Source organism: Elgaria multicarinata, chromosome 21 (genome assembly GCF_023053635.1).
Source record: "Elgaria multicarinata webbii isolate HBS135686 ecotype San Diego chromosome 21, rElgMul1.1.pri, whole genome shotgun sequence".
NCBI classification, from domain to species: domain Eukaryota; kingdom Metazoa; phylum Chordata; class Lepidosauria; order Squamata; family Anguidae; genus Elgaria; species Elgaria multicarinata.
The window spans coordinates 2,955,316-2,973,304 of record NC_086191.1 but is presented as its reverse complement, the minus strand read 5'-3'; the positions used below and the strand labels follow the sequence as shown (position 1 = coordinate 2,973,304).

Sequence of the window (17,989 nt, the reverse complement as noted above, 5' to 3'; positions counted from 1 at the left end):
GATGACTCCAGAAGCGACTGCCGTTCACGGATGGTCTCCTTTGGGCGGCAGTGGATGTGCGGAGCAAGACCTCTCTGCCCCCGTTTTTTGTGTGTGTGTGGGGGGGCAGGGAGAGGACAGGAGTCTTGGTTGCCTGAAACTTTTAAAAGCTGAAGCAGCCTATGGCGATTTCCTGCTAGATTGGGAGTTGGGGGTGTGTGTCGTTGTCTGGCATGGCTTCGCTAAAACTGGCACAGCCCTCCTCCCTTTCCTGAAGATGCAGAGCGTTGGGTGAAGTTAACAGCATTCCTTCTGGTGGCTCAGTTCAACGCCCACTGAGGCCCGCAGGGGATGTTACCTCCCCCCTCCCCCCGGAAGGCGTTCGGGGTGCCACAGCAACTGCTGCAGGCCTGGGTGTGTGGGGTGTGGGGAAGACAGACCCTAGCACGAAACGCAGCTGCTCACGTTGTGGCAGGTGCCGTGCTGGCGTTGGGAGCGTATAAACATAGAAAACGTTTCTCCCTCTGCAAATAGCAGCTCCAGGGGAGACGGGAAAGGGTTCAAGCCCCGCGCCACTTCCCTTGTCCAGTCAGCAGCCCCTCCGCAGCTGCGTTTAGTAAGCCAGAGCTGGGGGGCGGGAAGAGAGAGAATCCGGCAATGGAATACGGGTCACGCAGCAGATATAAGCGTGGCCTTCCTGCGGCTTCGGTTGTCTGCGTTTTTGGAACAGGGACGCTAACGCCGCTTTCTCCTTCTCTTTCTCTCTTTCTTCTCCTTCTCCCTGCAGCATTACAGCCCTTCCGTGATCACCCCCCTGGATGACCAAGACACGCTGAGCCACTTCTTCCAGTACCGTGGCCCCTCCCCGCATTTCATGAACCCCCTCGCCCCGGTGGTGGTGGGCTCCCACGGCACCGTCAGCTCCCCCACCAGCAGCCGCATGAACAGCGTGGTGTCTTCCCCCGCCGCGCCCTTGCGGGAGGGCCACGCGCACAGCGGCGCCGTGGGGGGCAGCCCGGTTTTGCCCGGCTGCCGGCCGGATATCATCTCTCTAGACTAAACCCTGGCAGAAGTTTTAGACTCTTTGTGCAGCTTCATTCCTCCGCGGTTGAGAGAAGGAAAAAAAAAAAAAGGAAGATTTCGGGGAGCCGGGTTCCTGCGGCACCTTGGAAGGAGGGGGAGCCGGGTTCAGGTCTTCCCTTCCCACGTCACGGTCCTGTGTGCGTGCTGCGATTCTGCGCACAGCCTGGAAAACGGAAGTTTTCAGAGCCCCGGAATGGAAGTTTTCGACTGTTTCATTGCCGCGTTTCTGGCCTTGAGAGGGGCTTGTGGTCAACATCCGATGAAAATCTCCGAAGCCTGAAGGATGGGTGAGCTGGGGCTTCGTTTCGGTCAGTGGGCGGGGTTTCATCTGCCCAATGGCGTAACGGAAGCAGGCTTAATTAGGCAAAGTGAGCCCCGACATCTGCAGAATCTACCCAAATGGCAAAATCCCACGTTTACCTTGGGCGTAAAACCTGGGTTGCAAATAGGCAGGATTTGATACGATTCGACTTAACTCCTTGGCCCGGGATATAGGGGAAATCAAGCACCTTGGTTTTAACCCACTAGTGTTAAAACGGGTTGTGTTTGCAAATGACAAGGTAAATTATAATGGACCAATTCACACCTGCATAAAGATGTGCAAGTTTTCCAAGTTTCACAGAACTCTGTTGGGGAGAGACATGTGTCCATTGAAGAGTTATGTGAACTCAAATGCTGTATAAAACCTGCCAACCAAAGTCCACCCCATCCATCCCCCCACCCCCACCCCCACCCCCCGCAAATATGTCTTGTAACTTTTTATTATTTTTATCCCGGCACCTTGGCACAACATGTTTTGCAGGGCCAGCCGGCACTTGAAAGATCGTAATTTGGACACGAAAAACACGAGGCCATGGTCAGAAACGTGCACCTGTCTCTGCTTAACCATGGTTTAGCATTAAATGCACAATGGGCCTGTTCCGACGACACGCTAAGCCATGGTTTGTCCGCTAACCCCTTTGCAGCAAATGGTTAGTGAGTGTGTTTAAACTGTGGTTAGGTATGGTTCACCTGACACGCTCAGCCATAAAGTTAGCTCAAAATGCTTAATCGCATATCTGCATATTGACAACTGTGGTTACCTTTATAAATTAGAATTTGAGCGTGAAATTGCAGACCGCTGTCGCAAGAATATGTGGTTTTCCTTAACCACAGTTTATGTCAGTCTGCACGTAATGCTAAACTGTGGTTAATGCCAACAAGCCAAGAGAAAGGGAACTAACAGCAGAAAGGAGGGGTGGGAGACGGTGACCCAGTTCACATGGTCACCGCAGCCCAGTATGATTCAAGCTGCAGGGCATGTGGGCGGCCATTTTGAATATTCAAGCGGCAACCCCGGCTTGCTGTTATCCAAACCCCTAAAATAAGCCATGTGTTATATGTGCGTTGTTTAACCGTTACACAATCCACCCCTGCTGTTTTCGCCATAATGCTTCCCTGTGGTTTATTTAACCCATGGGTTGCTGAGTTCTGTGTTGTCACGATGTGTGGACGTGGCTGTGCTAACTAACTATGGTTTGTGAACAATGAACAACCCAGAAAGCGAACCCATGGTTTATCATCAGATGGTGAACTCTGGGTTGCTTAAAGCATGGGTACCCTTATAAATTAGAACATTCAAACCCAGAACCATAGGTTGTTTTGCCAGGATACACAGGCGATGGGCAAGAGATGTAAAAAGCCCCACCAGCCTCTCTACATGCCAGTCCTATAGTACTGAAGGGCATTTCGGTTACAGGGAGGGAGTGGGCAAAGGAGGAGAGAAACAACCCAGAGATTGAGCCATCAAACCATGGCTTGTTCAATCGTCTGCCAGACAAACCCTGGGCTGGGCCACAAACCATGGGTTAAATAAACCCTGGGCTAGTGTGAAGTGTGAACCAGTCCATTGAGTGATGGTTTTCCTCTCCCGCCTGCTAGGAGGCCATCAGTCATAGGTACCATGCTGGATCAGCTCAACTGGGTTACTGCCAAGTTAAGAGTTCCTTTTACACAATGTTCTGGGACTCGTTGGCAGAAGGACGCCCTTCACGAGGTTACATGCAGAAACGTTTCTGAGTGACGGTGAGAGGAAAAGGACCTTGGACTTCCAACAAAGATTTAAGTGGAAGCGTGGAGCAACGTGCAGAATATCAAAGCTGGGCGCCCGAGGGACGAGTTCAGACGCCGACTGTCCCCTGTTCTGGACTTCCTCGACGACATCCACAGCCCAACTGGGACCCGGATCTTTTTCATCTCTGGTTCTTTGGTGCTGCTCAAGGAGCGCTCCTGGGTCTCCATCGCTTTGGGCGGAGTCGTGGCCGCGTGCCTTCCGGCCCAGGAACCCCGCTCTGCGTTGCGCAGCGCTTCCCTGTGGATCTGGACATGCTCCGTGGTGCCTCTTTTAAACGGTGCACCCCGCAGGCTTGGCTTTGTGCTAAGACCCCCGGCAGCAGCTTCGCCCCTATTCACACGCCCATCTATCTCCCCGCTTTGCCCCTTCCATCCAGGGTAGCTCTGCCCCATCTCTAGACCGTTGTTCTTATAATGTATTTTTTTAAACTGTAGATCTGGAGTTTCCACCCCCTCCTCTTAAAATATTTCCTATCAGTCTTGTACAGAGAACAAAAGATCTATATAGATACATATATATATATATATATTATAATAATCTATATTTTCGGTTTTTTGTACATATGCAACTCCAAAGATTTTTCTGGGTTTCTCTCTCTCCTGAAGACGAAATGAAGGTTGCGTCATCCCTCCCCACGTATTGGGGGCAGCCGGGGGTGGGGTGGCACATCGTCCATTGCACAACTTATTTATGTATTTAAGTGTACAATTTTTGTGTGTATATTTTTCCGCCTCTAGCAGCCGCTTCTACGTTTTCTGCTTCACGCCCCCTCGTCTTGCTGCACCCGCCCCCATTTTCTCCCAAGCCAGCCAGTGTGACAAAGCCCTTTCACAAGGTGAGAAGGGTCCGGGCGCGATCCTGCGTGTGTTTCGACGGGAAAATAAAAAGCGTGGCTGGCTTGGGGGTGTTGGGAGCTGTAGGACTTTTCTCTGTCTAAACAGGCCTAGGTTTGCCTCCTCGGTGGGTCAACCAAAGCTGAGCACTTTTTAAGCCCCATTGATTTCAATGGGAGGAACTCAGTGTGGGGCAAAATCTTCCCCCATTAGAATCAATGGGCATTGAATCTGTTTTGAGAGTGAAATATTAAGTATTAGAAATCTTTCCTCTTCAAACTCTCTTTTTTAAAAAAGTAGGCTCCACAAAGAGAACAGCCAGAATGCCAAATTTCAGAGCAAAGCATTTCGATCAAAGATATTCAAGAAGGGCACCATGATTGCATTTGGATCAGAGAATTCACAAAATGCACCATTGTTTGTAATCCAGGTCCCTTAGCTGGGCTGTGTTGTTTCAGAGAAAGTTGCTTGGATAAGTTGGGGTGGGGGGTGGGGGTTAGGATTTCCTTAAACAAAATAACTTTGGCTGTTCGGAATAAAGGGAAAAGATCACACTGTGTTCCAGGGAACTTCCTTGGGAATTTACCTGCACAAGAACATAAGTAGCAATGAACACGAGTTTGTTTGCCCTCGTCTGATCTTTCATCACGAGGCTGAGGAGGCTTTGAAGGCCAGTTTTGCTCAACTCGGTTCCCTCCAGATTAGGGTGACCGTATGGAAAGGAGGACAGGGCTCCTGCATCTTTAGCAGTTGCATAGTAAAGGGAATTTCAGCAGGTGTCATTTGTATATATGGAGAACCTGGTGAAAGTCCCTCTTCATCCCAAGAGTTAAAGCAGCAGGAGCCCTGCCCTCTTCACCAGATACAAGAGGACAGGGCTCCTGCAGCTTGAACTGTGGTGATGAAGAGGGGATTTCACCAGGTTCTGTATATATACAAATGACCCCTGCTGAAATTCCCTTTTCTATGCAGCTGCTAAAGATACAGGAGCCCCGTCCGCCTTTTCTGATGGTCAGCCTACTCCAGATGGTTTGGGACTACAACTCCCAGAATGCCCCAGCCGGCTGTCTCATTTCTTTCTAGGAAGCAGACGCTTGCCGGTTTTTCAAAGCAAATTGCTGAAGCTGTGCACCTTTCTGAGCGTTTTCTGTTGGATATTATAGGTTAAATCCAACGTTACTTAGAGTTAAAGGCATAGAAATGAATGGGGCTTGAGTTAGTCATGAGTAAGTCCAGTCCCACTTATTTCAGTGGCTCTAAGTAGCATCGTTGTAGGTTCTAATCCCTTGCTTAATGGTTTTGAACTTCCAAATTATCGTGGCCAGTGGCATAACCCCAAACCGCAGAACACTCCAGCTCTGGTCATGCTACTGTGTCTGACCTGCGTTTTAAGGATGCCTCAATTTTTTGTTTCAATGGAAGTCAAGTTTCCAGTCCCTTGCGAGGAAATGCTGAAACACGAGGGTCCGGCGTGACTAAGATTTGCCCCACTGCAGCCCCCTCCCACTATTTCCCTCTTCCCTAACGGCCTTCTGAAAACCCCACCTCTGTTTTCCATTCCGTTTGGCCATTGCCAGAACATTCCAGCGGCTTTGGAAGCCTGATACCTTGGTCAGCGACACTGCAGATTTGCCATCCGTGTCGCTGGGGCTGTGCGTTTACAGAGATGGGAGCAGCCCCTTCAGGGAAGCCCTCGCTCATTTGCTTCCGGGAAACGCGGCTTTACGGCCGGACGTTTTCGGCTCCCCCTTTTCTCTCCTGGCGCTTGGCCCTGAAGTCTGTTGACGCATTGGTTGTTTACCAAGGAAGGATCCGGAGCTGAAGGCTTCGTAAAGAAAGTGTGAATTACGCAGACACGCCGCTACGTTTTGTGCACATTAATGAGCATTCTGTGACGGGACGGACGGCGAAGTCTGCTTTTTTCTTTTGATACCCCTGGCTGACACTTAAACATAGAATCATAGAATCATAGAATAGCAGAGTTGGAAGGGGCCTACAAGGCCATCGAGTCCAACCCGATGCAGGAATCCACCCTAAAGCATCCCTGACAGATGGTTGTCCAGCTGCCTCTTGAAGGCCTCGAGTGTGGGAGAGCCCACAACCTCCCTAGGGAACTGATTCCACACACACAACCGCTCATTAATGCAATGAAACTTCCCCCTGTACCCCCTTTTGAATGGAAAAGGGGACGCTTTACGGAGCCCCCGTCTTTCCTCTCCTGGTTTTATTTATTCTGTCTGTTGAATTCCTTGTTTTATCAACTTGGGAGCCATTGTGTATACGCAAAGTATCTTTTTAAATAAATGTTTTTTAAAAAAATATCCTTGGAAAAAGAACCGCTGTGGAGGCGTAACATCTTTGGTGGGTTTGGCTGCTGAGCCAGTGACCGCACTGGTGGGTGCGGAACGTGGGACTGGTGAGTTTTGCCTTCAGGGATCTCTGTAGGCCGCTTTGGGTGCGGTTGCCTAGGAGACAGCGGCCCTGTTCAGAAGACACCTTAAACCATGGCTTTAACCAAGGTGTCTAAGCCAGAAAGCCGGGCTGTGTTCAGAAGACACCTTAAACCATGGCTTTAACCACGGTGGTTAAGCCAGAAAGCTGGGCTGTGTTCAGAAGACACCTTAAACCACGGCTTTAACCACAGTGGCTAAGCCAGAAAGCCGGGCTGTGTTCAGAAGACACCTTAAACCACGGCTTTAACCACGGTGGTTAAGCCAGAAAGCCAGGCTGTGTTCAGAAGACACCTTAAATCACAGTGGTTAAGCCAGAAAGCCGGGCTGTGTTCAGAAGACACCTTAAACCATGGTGAATAGGGCAAAAAGCCTTATTCACCATAGAAAGTCGTGGTTTAAGGTGTCGTCCGAACACATCATGGCTTAACCACCATGATTAAAGCCGTGGTTTAAGGGGACTTCTGAACAGGCCTGCTGTGAGCCAGTGCACGTAAAACTCACCTTTGCTTACAGGGCCTGCGTTGGAACACCTCCCCTGGAAGGGCTGGGCTTTGCAAGACCGAAATGAGGTTGAGCTGCCATCTGGGCAGCAGCGGAGTGGGAACGCCACGGGATCAAGCTGACGGGTGTAGAGGCCTCACAAGGGCCTCAGAGCTTCCGTGCTTACAAAACAGGGAGGTTAAGAGAACCAGGGGTTGAGCAGGCCGGGAGAGCGTCCGTTTAGACCCACGGTAGTCCCAACACATCCAGAGGTTGGGGAAAGCTGCCTTAGTCTGGTTGAGGGCATCTCTGGGTAGAACCTCCGGAAGCCAGTCGAAAAGTGTGTATGTTTTAATTTTGTAAAGCTGCCTTGATGCCCAACATCTGACAAAAGGCGGGAGACTACTAATAATAACAGTGTTCTCTTCCTCTGCCTGCTCACCGCCATCCTGATCTGAACGTCATTCAAAGGCTCCTTTTCCAACTCGCTAGAGCCCTGAACCGAAAGCACTTCTAGGGCATGGGTATACGCTGCAACATTTTGTTGCAGGGCCTACTTGAGCAGCAGATTCCCTGTACCGGCAAAGGGTGTTTGGCCCCCTCCGACAGGCTCCGCCCAAGCGTCTGATTGACAACAAGAAACCGAATGCTGGATTGCATCAGCTTTTATCCGGCAGGTGTGTTTGACAACAGCTCCCATCACCCCCATCTATCATGGCTGGGGAATGTTGGGCGTTGTAGTCCAACACATTTGGTGGGCCCATGGTTCAGGAAGGTCGGATTAGCGGGATCTTCGTTCCAATCCATCGAGGCTCATCTTCGGACCTTTCTCCTGACGTGCCCTTTATTTATTTGCAGAAGTTTAAAAGGCTCCCAGAAGGGCTTACAAAGTCTCTGCGCCTCAATCTAAAAGACACGACACGAAGAGGGGGTGGGGGAGAGCAACTGGGAGAGAAGGGGGGAAAGGACCAGCGTGGCCCAACGCATCATGTGGCAGACATTCCCACGTTCCTTAATGCTCCGTGGGCCGATTTGCTCACGTGGTTTGGGCCGCCAAGGCCTCGAGCCAGAGGCGAAGGGCGAATTTCGTCCCCGTGCTGACCCGTTCCACGTCCTCCCCTTGAGCTGGAGCGGTGTTGAGGAAGGTGGCCGCGGGAATCGCCACGTTCTTGGCTGAGCCGTTGTCTAGTTCGGTGACGCTGCTCAGGTGGCAAAAGAAGGTGCCAGGTTAGCCCTACATATGTCATGGGAGGGGGGTCTGCCCCCTGCCTTCTCCACCCACACCCACGATGCCTGACCTTCCCTACTGCAGCCAAGGTATGCCCATGGCTGAACCGCCACCTTTAGCTGGAACATGCCCTTGGAGAACCCACTTCCTAAACGTTTATTAACTCAGGCAATGGTGCGGTGGTGCTGCTGCACCTGAGACCCACCTTGACTCAATATTTGGAAGATGGAGTTACGCAGACTCGTTTGATCCATTGCATGGCAGATTTAAACATTTGATACACCAAAGAGTGATGGGTGATGGTGGGCCAGCCACCATGGGAGGTGTACAAAATGATGCCTGGCGTGGAGAGGGAGACAATTTTTCTCCCTTTCTCATAATACTAGAACCCCAATGGGGTCATATCCCATGAAGCTGATAGGTGGGAGATTCGACAGATCAAAGGAAGGACTTCTTCACACGGTGCAGAGTTGAACTCTGGAACTCACTACCACAAGATGTAGTGATGGCCACCCATTTGGATGGCTTGAAAAGGGGGTTGGATCAATTCCTGGAGGAGGCGGCTATCAAGGGCTACTAGTCCTGATGGCTATATGGAACCTCCTGTATCAGAAGCAGTAAGCCTGTGTGCACCAGTTGCTGGGGAACATGGGCAGGAGGGTGCTGTTGCACTGTGTCCTGCTTTGCTGGTCCCTGGTCGACAGCTGGTCGGCCCCTGGACTAGATGGACCCTCGGTCTGATCCAGCAGGGCTCTTCTAATGTTCTTATGTGGGAGAAGACAGAGAGACCACTAGCAAATTATATGTCCGGAGCACCTGACCAAGCAATCACAGTTTGGAGATTGGGAACAAAGCTACGTCTGCTTTCCCCAACCCAACACCTTCCAGAAGTGTTGCATTTCAACTCCCACCATCACAGGAGTCGACGTCCAGCACATCTGGAGGGCACCAGGTTGGGGAAAGCGGAGCTGCGGATCTTCAAATGCTGCCTTTCGGCACTCCATGGGGCTGCTAGCCATCCGTTTGCTGAGTTGGGACTGGTTCGCCGAGGACCAAGAAGTCCACTCCAGTGTGAGAGGAGGCAAGAGAGAGAAGGGGGTGGCACCAAACCAGGGTTGATTCCCCGCGACGGTTCTCTGCTCCGTAGAGAGCAGATCACTCTTGGCCACGTCCACGTCCTAAAAATAAACCTGTCCGGATGTAAGAGTGCCTCCAATTGGAATTAATTCTGCAAGGATGGCCTCCGCTAGCGAGTGTTCGGGGAAACCCTTCGTTAAAGCAAAGCAGAACTTTGCGAGACTTTGGATTCGCTCACTCCACCCCACAAGTTTGCTAGACCGCTCCGATCAACTAGGTGCGGAGGGAGGGGGGGTGCAGTTTGCGCTCCCTAGATCCCTGCAATCATCCTCGTACCTGATGGTCGCCGGAAGCCCACCAGCGACCCGCCGGGCTCCTCCTGCAGCGCCGTCCTCTGTCGCTGCAATCGCTGCCAGGACGGGCGGTTCCAGCCAGGTGTACGCGCTCACTTCCGCTTCGTCTGGCTTAAGCCTCACCTGAAAGGTGACACAGGTCAAGCCGCAACCGAAGCAAAACAGCCCCTTCTCTCCCCAAAATATGCCCGGACACGGGGCTGCCCCCCTATTTTCTCCTGCTCCAGAAAGCTTCGGATCGTCTTGGGAGCCTTAATTTTCTCTGGAGTAGCTGCACAGAACGTCTCCCTCCCCTCCTCTTTCGCATGCGAGGCAAGAAGATTCAAAGCCTCTGCTTCTAACCAAGCCACAGCTTCCTGTTACATCGGAACTCAGGGAACGGTGGCTTGTTTCAGCTGTAGTGCCGTCAAACCATGGTTCCTGGTCCTGGCTTGTCCACAAACTAGAGTTTAGAGCAGGTTTGGGGGCTAGCCGTTTACAGCTCTTGCTGGCTGGGGCTGATGGGTGTTTGAGTCCAACAACATCTGGAGCACCACAGGGCTCTCCGGCGCTGACGGAAACAACCAGAGTTTGGATTGTTTCAAATCAGAACCAGCTGCTTCCCATCTCAGTGGAGGGAGAGAAGGAAACGCCTAAGCAGCAGGAACTTTTCGGGGTTGGGGGACAACATTCGGAACGCTGAGTGTCACGGGCGCTCTCACAAAATGGCTGCCGCGGCGCGCTCAACCCTCATTTCTGAGATCTTCGCTCCCGGACAGTTTGCTCTAGCCTGCCAGGGGTGGGCGGCTGGACACCCGCTGGTTTCATTTCTGCAGCAGGCCAGCCTCCCGGTTTTTAATATATTTTTAAAGTAAGAAATCTTGAAAAATAAAACAAAAATCAGGAGGGGCAGGACGCTTGGCGGGTGCCAAGACATGTGCCAGGAGACGGGGATTTGTGCCCACAGGCCCCACAGGGGAGACGCCAGCAAGAAACCCCTGTTAATGCCTGCTCCAAGGTTTTCAGGGCCTTTGGGCGGGGCCCCTCCCTTAGTGAGCACGCCTGCCCACCACCATGGGCCCCCGATGCCCTGGCTCCTCTTCCTCATCATGGCCGCCACTTCCTAGCTTGACAGCCAATGAGACAGGGAGCAAGCAGGCCGCAGCGTCCGCTGCTCCGGAGCAAGTGGCAGGTGGGCGAGCAGGTTGCAATGAGGAAGAGGAGGAACAACTTCTTGTCATTTGGCCCCTGCTGGGGTGGGGGCCCTCGGCAGCTGCCCGACCATGCCGACCGTTGACCCCCGGTCCTCGCCAGGATGCCCCATGACACCCAGCCCAACCCAATCCGAAGGCTTCGTTCCTCTCACCTGCAGCTGCTGCTGACTCTCATGCGAACGCAACAGGAGGTAGACGACGACGTGGTGGCGTTTCGGTAAACCACGGCTCAGCATCGGAGGATACACAGACTGCAGGCGTGGGCGGGAGAAGGCGGCGTCAGGGCTAAAGTGTTTCCCGCGCCGTTCCTGCCCTCCCACACCCCAATAGAATCATAGAATTGTAGAGTTGGAAGGGGCCTCTAAGGCCATTGAGTCCAACCCCCTGCTCAATGCAGGAATCCACCTTCAGGCATCCCTGACAGATGGCTGTCCAGCTGCCCCTTGAAGGCCTCTAGTTGGTTATTGTGTCGGGCACTGTTGACTATTTCGTCACACACGAAGGCCTCTAGCACCCATTTCAGGGTGACCATATGGAAAAGAGGACAGGGCTCCTGTATCTTTAACAGCTGCATAGAAAAGGGCATTTCAGCAGGTGTCCTTGGTAGGCATGCAGAACCTGGTGAAAGTCCCTCTTCATCCCAACAGTGAAAGCTGCAGGAGCCCTGCTTCCCATTTCCGTTAGTGCACGTCAGTGGAGGGGGAGAAGAAAACACCCAAGCTTAGCTCCTGCAGCTTTAACAGTTGTAATGAAAAGGGAATTTCACCAGGTGCTGCATGCATACAAATAACACCTGCAGAAATTCCCTTTTTTATGCAAACTGTTAAAAATACAGGAGCCCAGTCCTCCTTTCCATATGGCCACCCTAACCCTCCCCGCCCCCCAATCTCCATGGCTAGATCATAGAATCATATGCATTCTGCACCTGCTCTCCCTTTCAAACAAGCGGCTGCGTTCAGACAACCCAATCGTCAATGGTGGGTTAATAGTCAACTCCAGGGTTGATTCTCAAAGGGGTCCTGGTTCCTCCCTATTCGGCCCTGGTTAGGCCTCATCTAGAGTATTGCGTCCAGTTCTGGGCTCCACAATTCAAGAAGGACGCAGACAAGCTGGAGCGTGTTCAGAGGAGGGCAACCAGGATGATCAGGGGTCTGGAAACAAAGCCCTAGGAGGAGAGACTGAAAGAACTGGGCATGTTTAGCCTGGAGAAGAGAAGATTGAGGGGAGACATGATAGCACTCTTCAAATACTTGAAAGGTTGTCACACAGACGAGGGCCAGGATCTCTTCTCGATCCTCCCAGAGTGCAGGACACGGAATAACGGGCTCAAGTTAAAGGAAGCCAAATTCCGGCTGGACATCAGGAAAAACTTCCTGACTGTTAGAGCGGTACGACAATGGAGCCAGTGACCTAGGGAAGTTGTGGGCTCTCCCACACTAGAGGCCTTCAAGGGGCAGTTGGACAGGGATGCTTTAAGGTGGATTCCTGCATTGAGCAAGGGGTTGGACTTGATGGCCTTGTAGGCCCCTTCCAACTCTGCTATTCTATGATTCTATGATAATAACCAACCGTGGTGTGGATTCAGGCCAGTGTCGGGGTGACTATTAGTCAACAGTGTGTTTGATTGACACATTCACCCGCCCCCCCCCCCCTCAGTCCTCCCGCTGGTATCCCATCAGCCATTGTGCGTTCTGCTGGCTGGATTAGAGCGGCCTCCACCGCTTTGGTCGCTCTTGCCAGGGGACTCTGTGGTCACCAAAAATAAACAACTGTGTGCGACGAAATTGTCAACAGTGCTCGACACAATAACCCATGTTGCGTTCATTATTTGGACCGAATAATCAACCATGGTGTGAAAAGGTCCCGATACAATAACCAACCGTTGACTGTTTAACCCACCGTTGGTTATTGTGTTGTCCGAACCCTGTTTTCAGTCTCTGTTTTCTGGTCACGGGTAAATCCACGGTCCCTGTGCCTTTCGTGGGGTGGGGGAGGAGTTGCAGGGGTCTTTTTAAAAAGTGTCATGGTGTGATATACACACATATACACATACCAGCATTCTTCGGGATTTGAATATCACTCCTCAGGGTCCCTAGAAATTAACTCTCTAAAGGGCTTTGGGGGACCATCTCATCCTGCATGGATCTTGGGGCGCACGGACCTCCGAATGCAAGTGCGTGGACTCCCACCCCTTCCCCCACCCCAGAGCACAGAGCCCCCATGTTGCCATTGTGACCCTTCGAAAACAAGTCCGCGCGGATCCACCGTGAGAAGAAAATGTATTTGAAACATCATTTCCTTCGGAAAAAGCAACAACCCTCTGACCCAACTTCATGAGGCAGCTGGGCAACCATCTGTCAGGGATGCTTGAAGGGGGAATCCTGCATTGAGCAGGGGGGGTGGACTGGATGGCCTTAGAGGCCCCTTCCATCTCTACTGTTCTATGATTCTGTGATGGTTTACTATGGGTCAAACAGCTTGTGAGCATGTCAGGTGCAAAGCGTTTTCCACTCAGAAGTGGCCACGGGCCTTTCTTTAGCAAAAGCGACCACAATGGCTTCGATCCAAATTGGGAATGCGAAGGAGAGGAGGGGATTTTTACCCTGCCCCCCCACACACACACACACCAGCGGTACTATTTGCTGAAACATTTGCTGGGAGGTTGTTCAGGAAGTGATCCTTGGTGCTAGTTTTGGGGAATCCCATAACAGTCTTGTGTGGTTTGGCCTCAAATGGGACTCCCGCCCCATCTCCCCGGTCCAAGCGTGTTTTTCCAGCCACGACACCTGCCGAGGCCCTTTGGCAATGCCCAGATGCCTCACCTCCCACAGGGCCAGCGTGTGCCAGGAGAAGGCCCCATCCGGCAGCCCCAAGCCCGTCTCCTCACGCAGTTCCCTCAGTCCCGCATCCAGCAACTACGGACCGGAAAAGAAACACAAGTTGGAGCAGAACCAGAAACACGTCCAGGTGGGAGCTGGGGCTGAACCTAAGAACGTACGCGAAAGGCCAGAACACATGCTCGGAGCTGAAGAAGAGTCCCTCTGGACATGGGCAGAGAGTCTCCCATCACCCAGACCCCATATATTTAAGGTTAGGCCTCCAGGTCAAGGAGCTGGGAAAAGCGCAGAAAAGGGCCACTAACATGCTCCAGGGGCTGGAACTTCTCCCCCATGAGTGAAGGTAACATCAGTTGGGATTGTTTAGCTTGGAAAAAAGGAGACTAAGGGGAGACCTGATAAAGGGGGACAAAATGCAGAATGTGGACAGGGAGACATTTTTCTCCCTCTCTCAAAATACTCAAACCCAATGGGGTCATTCCATGAAGCTGATTGGTGGGAGATCCAGGACAAATAAAAGGAAGGACTTCTTCACACAGCGCAGAGTTAAACTATGGAACTCACTGCCACAAGATGTAGTGATGGCCACCCATTTGGATGGCTTTAAAAGGGGGTTGGATGAATTCCTGGAGGCAAAGGTTATCCAGGGCTACTAGCCCTGATGGTTATGTGTTATCTTCAGTATTCAAGGCAGTGAGCCTGTGTGCACCAGTTGCTGGGGAACATGGGTGGGAGGGTGCTGTTGCACCATGTCCTGCTTGTGGGTCCCTGGCTGACAGCTGTTCAGCCACCATGTGAACAGAGTGCTGGATTAGATGGACCCTTGGTCTGATCCAACAGGGCTCTTCTGATGTTCTTATGTCCTAATAAGATCTGGGTGCCGGATTTTAGGGATTAATCACCGACAAAGGGCAATGGGGCAGATACCCTTGGTCACAGATCACCTTCAGGCCCTCCCAAAATTCTCCAGTGTCCCACGATTTCAGCATCCCGGGGCTTGTCCCCGTTTTAAAATAAAAACAGAGCTCAAGAATAATCTCCAGCTACAGGCAGATCTGTATTCTCACCAGTTTTCCCCAGTCTGATGCCCACCCTTGGGGTGTCTGTACTCTCCGCCTTTTCAGCGCCCAGCGGGGCAAACTGGTTTATTACCTGCTCATCCGGTTCGACGTGACCACCTGAAAAAGAAGAGAAACCTTCAAGTTTCCCTTGTTGCTAAATTAGGCGGCAGCTTTCCTGCCTTTGGAGATTGAACCAGATGGCTTTCTCAACCTCTGCTCCATCTCTGTGGTTTCTGAGAAGTCCTTCCATGAAGGTTTCTCCCTGTTATGCACAACGCACGGCAGCGTCTGGGTCTCACCTGGAGGGACCCAAACATTGGGGAAGATGGTCATATTCATGGACCGTCGTGTCAGCAAAACCTTCCGGCCAGCAGACTGCAAGAGGACGGCCACGCCCACGTCCACGCCGCGATCGCGGGTCTCTGCGGAGAGGGAGACGGCTTGTGCAGTGCTCAAGTGCTTGATGGGGCAGAAGGAAGGCCTCTGTGAAGGAGCGAACGGAAGGAAGAACTCAAAGATTACTTATCAATGGAACCTTCTCAAACTGGGGAGAGGCAACGAGTGGGGTGCCGCAGGGCTCAGTCCTGGGCCCAGTGCTCTTCAACATTTTTATGAATGATTTGGAAGAGGAGGTGCAGGGAACGCTGATCAAATTTGCAGATGACACAAAATTGGGGGGGATAGCTAATACCCTGGAAGACAGAAACAAACTTCAAAGTGACCTTGATAGGCTGGAGTGCTGGGCTGAAAACAACAGAATGAAATTTAATAGGGATAAATGCCAAGTTCTACATTTAGGGAATAGAAACCAAATGCACAGTTACAAGATGGGGGACACTTGGCTCAGCAATACTACAAACGAGAAGGATCTTGGAATTGTTGTAGATCACAAGCTGAATATGAGCCAACAGTGCGATATGGCTGCAAGAAAGGCAAATGCTATTTTGGGCTGCATTAATAAAAGTATAGCTTCCAAATCACGTGAGGTACTGGTTCCTCTCTATTCGGCCCTGGTTAGGCCTCATCTAGAGTATTGCGTCCAGTTCTGGGCTCCACAATTCAAGAAGGACGCAGACAAGCTGGAGCGTGTTCAGAGGAGGGCAACCAGGATGATCAGGGGTCTAGAAACAAAGCCCTATGAAGAGAGACTGAAAGAACTGGGTATGTTTAGCCTGGAGAAGAGAAGATTGAGGGGAGACATGAGAGCACTCTCCAAAGACTTAAAAGGTTGTCCCACAGAGGAGGGCCAGGATCTCTTCTCGATCCTCCCAATGTGCAGGACACGGAATAATGGGCTCAAGTTAAAGGAAGCCAGATTCCAGCTGGGCATCAGGAAAAATTTCCTGACTGTTAGAGCAGTACGACAATGGGATCAGTTACCTAGGGAGGTGGTGGGCTCTCCCACACTAGAGGCCTTCAAGAGGCAGCTGTCTGGCTGCAAAGGTTTTTCCTTCCTTCCTTCCTTCCTTCCTTCCTTCCTTCCTTCCTTCCTTCCTTCCTTCCTTCCTTCCCACCACCTACCTGCAGGAGGACTGTGGTTGAGCCAGGGAACTCCCTGTCAGAAATGAGGAACCGGTGTTGATCCATGCCGCAATTCACCACGCAGCTGTCTTCATGCGTTGCACAGAAGTGACCAACAATGCTCTGGGGAATAGATAGACAGACAGACAGACAGACAGACAGACAGAGAGAGAGAGAGCTGATGGTAGCCCTTTCCCGCAAACGAGAGCCGGTCGCTTGCAAGGTTTGAGGATCTGTCTACAGACACTGTTGTGATTCTGCACGAATAGAGAGGCAGCTAGAATATAGACACAGCGCTTGGCTTCTTGACAAGCTCCGCTTTCTTTTATTCTCCAAGAGCTGGTTCCTAGTCCTCAAGACTACGAAAGAGGTGCGGAATTTCATACGCCAGAGAAACTGAGAAAGCAGCTGTGACTGGTGGTGAGCCGAGCAAAAAGCGGATTGATTGTTTAAGACCTGGGCATTGATGCAAAAATGTTTCTTTTGAGATATTTGCGTAGGTTGATTCATGGGGGTAAAAAGAGTCATTTCCTCCCAAGTTTTAAACCCCCACACCTGGAGGATTTGTGTTGCATGCTCCAGAATCCTCGTGCTCAGAAGAGATTCTGGGGCTAAGTCCTGGTTTGGATTAGACCCCCCTCTCAGTCTGCAGCCTTATTAATATCCTTCCTCAAAATTCTTACAGAATGGAGGAACCTTGCCCTCCGGATGGGTTGATTACATCTCCCACGGCTGGCTGAGCGACACTGTGAGCTGACTCCGACACATCTGGAGACACGGGGAGCTATTTGCCGTATTTTGTACACACACATACACACCTTGTTCTCTTACCTGCTGGAATCTGGCCTGCTTTGGGTAGCTGTTCTCTTTGGAGAGATACACCAGCACCCTCCTGAGGGTCTCCATCCGTGCTTGATCTCGCTGCAAGCACCAGAGCAAAGTCAAGGGGAAGTCGACAGCGTGGGTGGGTGGGTGGAAATCAGTTTTCATTCGCATTCGAAAGGCTCTGAGACCATGCTGGGCGGGGGTCTGCCCCTGAGCACTGCGTTGCACCCAGAGATGGCCTGGCTGGGGAGCAGCAGCACAAAACTATTGCTCCGCTCTGCACATGTCTCCCTGTTGCAGGTTGCTTGTCAGTTTCAGGCAGGAAGTGAAACATTCAAGTTGCAGCTAGAGGAGCAAATGGAATTCGGCCTCCCTCTTCCTTCTGGAGGAGACACTACATGCAACCCCAAATAGGCAAAGAGCCCCCTGGTGGCTGTTAATTAAACACTCGGGTGTTAATTATCAATTAGATGACGATCATCGTCAACCACACATTTATAGGCAGTGTGGTGTAGTGGTTAGAGTGTTGAACTGGGACTCAGGAGACCTGGGTTCTAATCCCACCCTTGTTCATGAAGCTCACTATGGGCCAGTCACTGACTCTCAGCCTAGCCTACCTCACAGGGTTGTTGTGTCGTGAGGATAAAATGGAGAGGATTGTGTACGTCGCCTCGGGCTCCTTGGAGAAAAGGCGGAATAGAAATGTATTAAATAATAGCAATAGTAATAATAATGGGCCTAGCAAAATACGTCCACACCAACGTCCAGAAAGCGGTCATAATTAAAACATGCTCAATTGTCAGGAAATCCCTGAATCTGTAAAAGACAGCATGGCTTGGCAAAGACCATCATGTTCAGCTAGAAAAACCGCCGAGCGAGATTAATAATAATAATAATAATAATAATAATAATAATAATAATTAATAATAATAATTATCCAACTTTTCCTCCAA

At 51.4% G+C, this 17,989-nt stretch overlaps 2 protein-coding genes across 3 annotated transcripts in view; one reads left to right on the top strand and one right to left on the bottom strand.

Moving 5' to 3' along the window:
- PIAS3 (protein inhibitor of activated STAT 3) overlaps positions 1–2,484 on the top strand; it is a 49,932-nt gene extending 47,448 nt beyond the window's left edge. For both annotated transcript variants that reach the window (XM_063146226.1, XM_063146227.1), the window contains one exon: positions 767–2,484. In XM_063146226.1, coding sequence (XP_063002296.1) covers positions 767–1,039 — 273 coding nt within the window. In that variant the 3' untranslated portion in view covers positions 1,040–2,484. The remainder of the gene's footprint in view (positions 1–766) is intronic.
- Positions 2,485–7,618: 5,134 nt separating this feature from the next.
- On the bottom strand, positions 7,619–17,140 carry NUDT17 (nudix hydrolase 17). The gene is made up of 8 exons (XM_063145786.1): positions 17,043–17,140; positions 16,212–16,334; positions 14,990–15,173; positions 14,782–14,807; positions 13,615–13,707; positions 10,945–11,043; positions 9,583–9,722; positions 7,619–8,140 (listed from the first exon to the last, which is right to left on the bottom strand). Exons 1-8 carry the CDS (start codon positions 17,115–17,117, stop codon positions 7,978–7,980), a joined length of 903 nt encoding a protein of 300 aa, XP_063001856.1. The 5' UTR covers positions 17,118–17,140; the 3' UTR covers positions 7,619–7,977.
- Between the last annotated feature and the right edge of the window lie 849 nt (positions 17,141–17,989).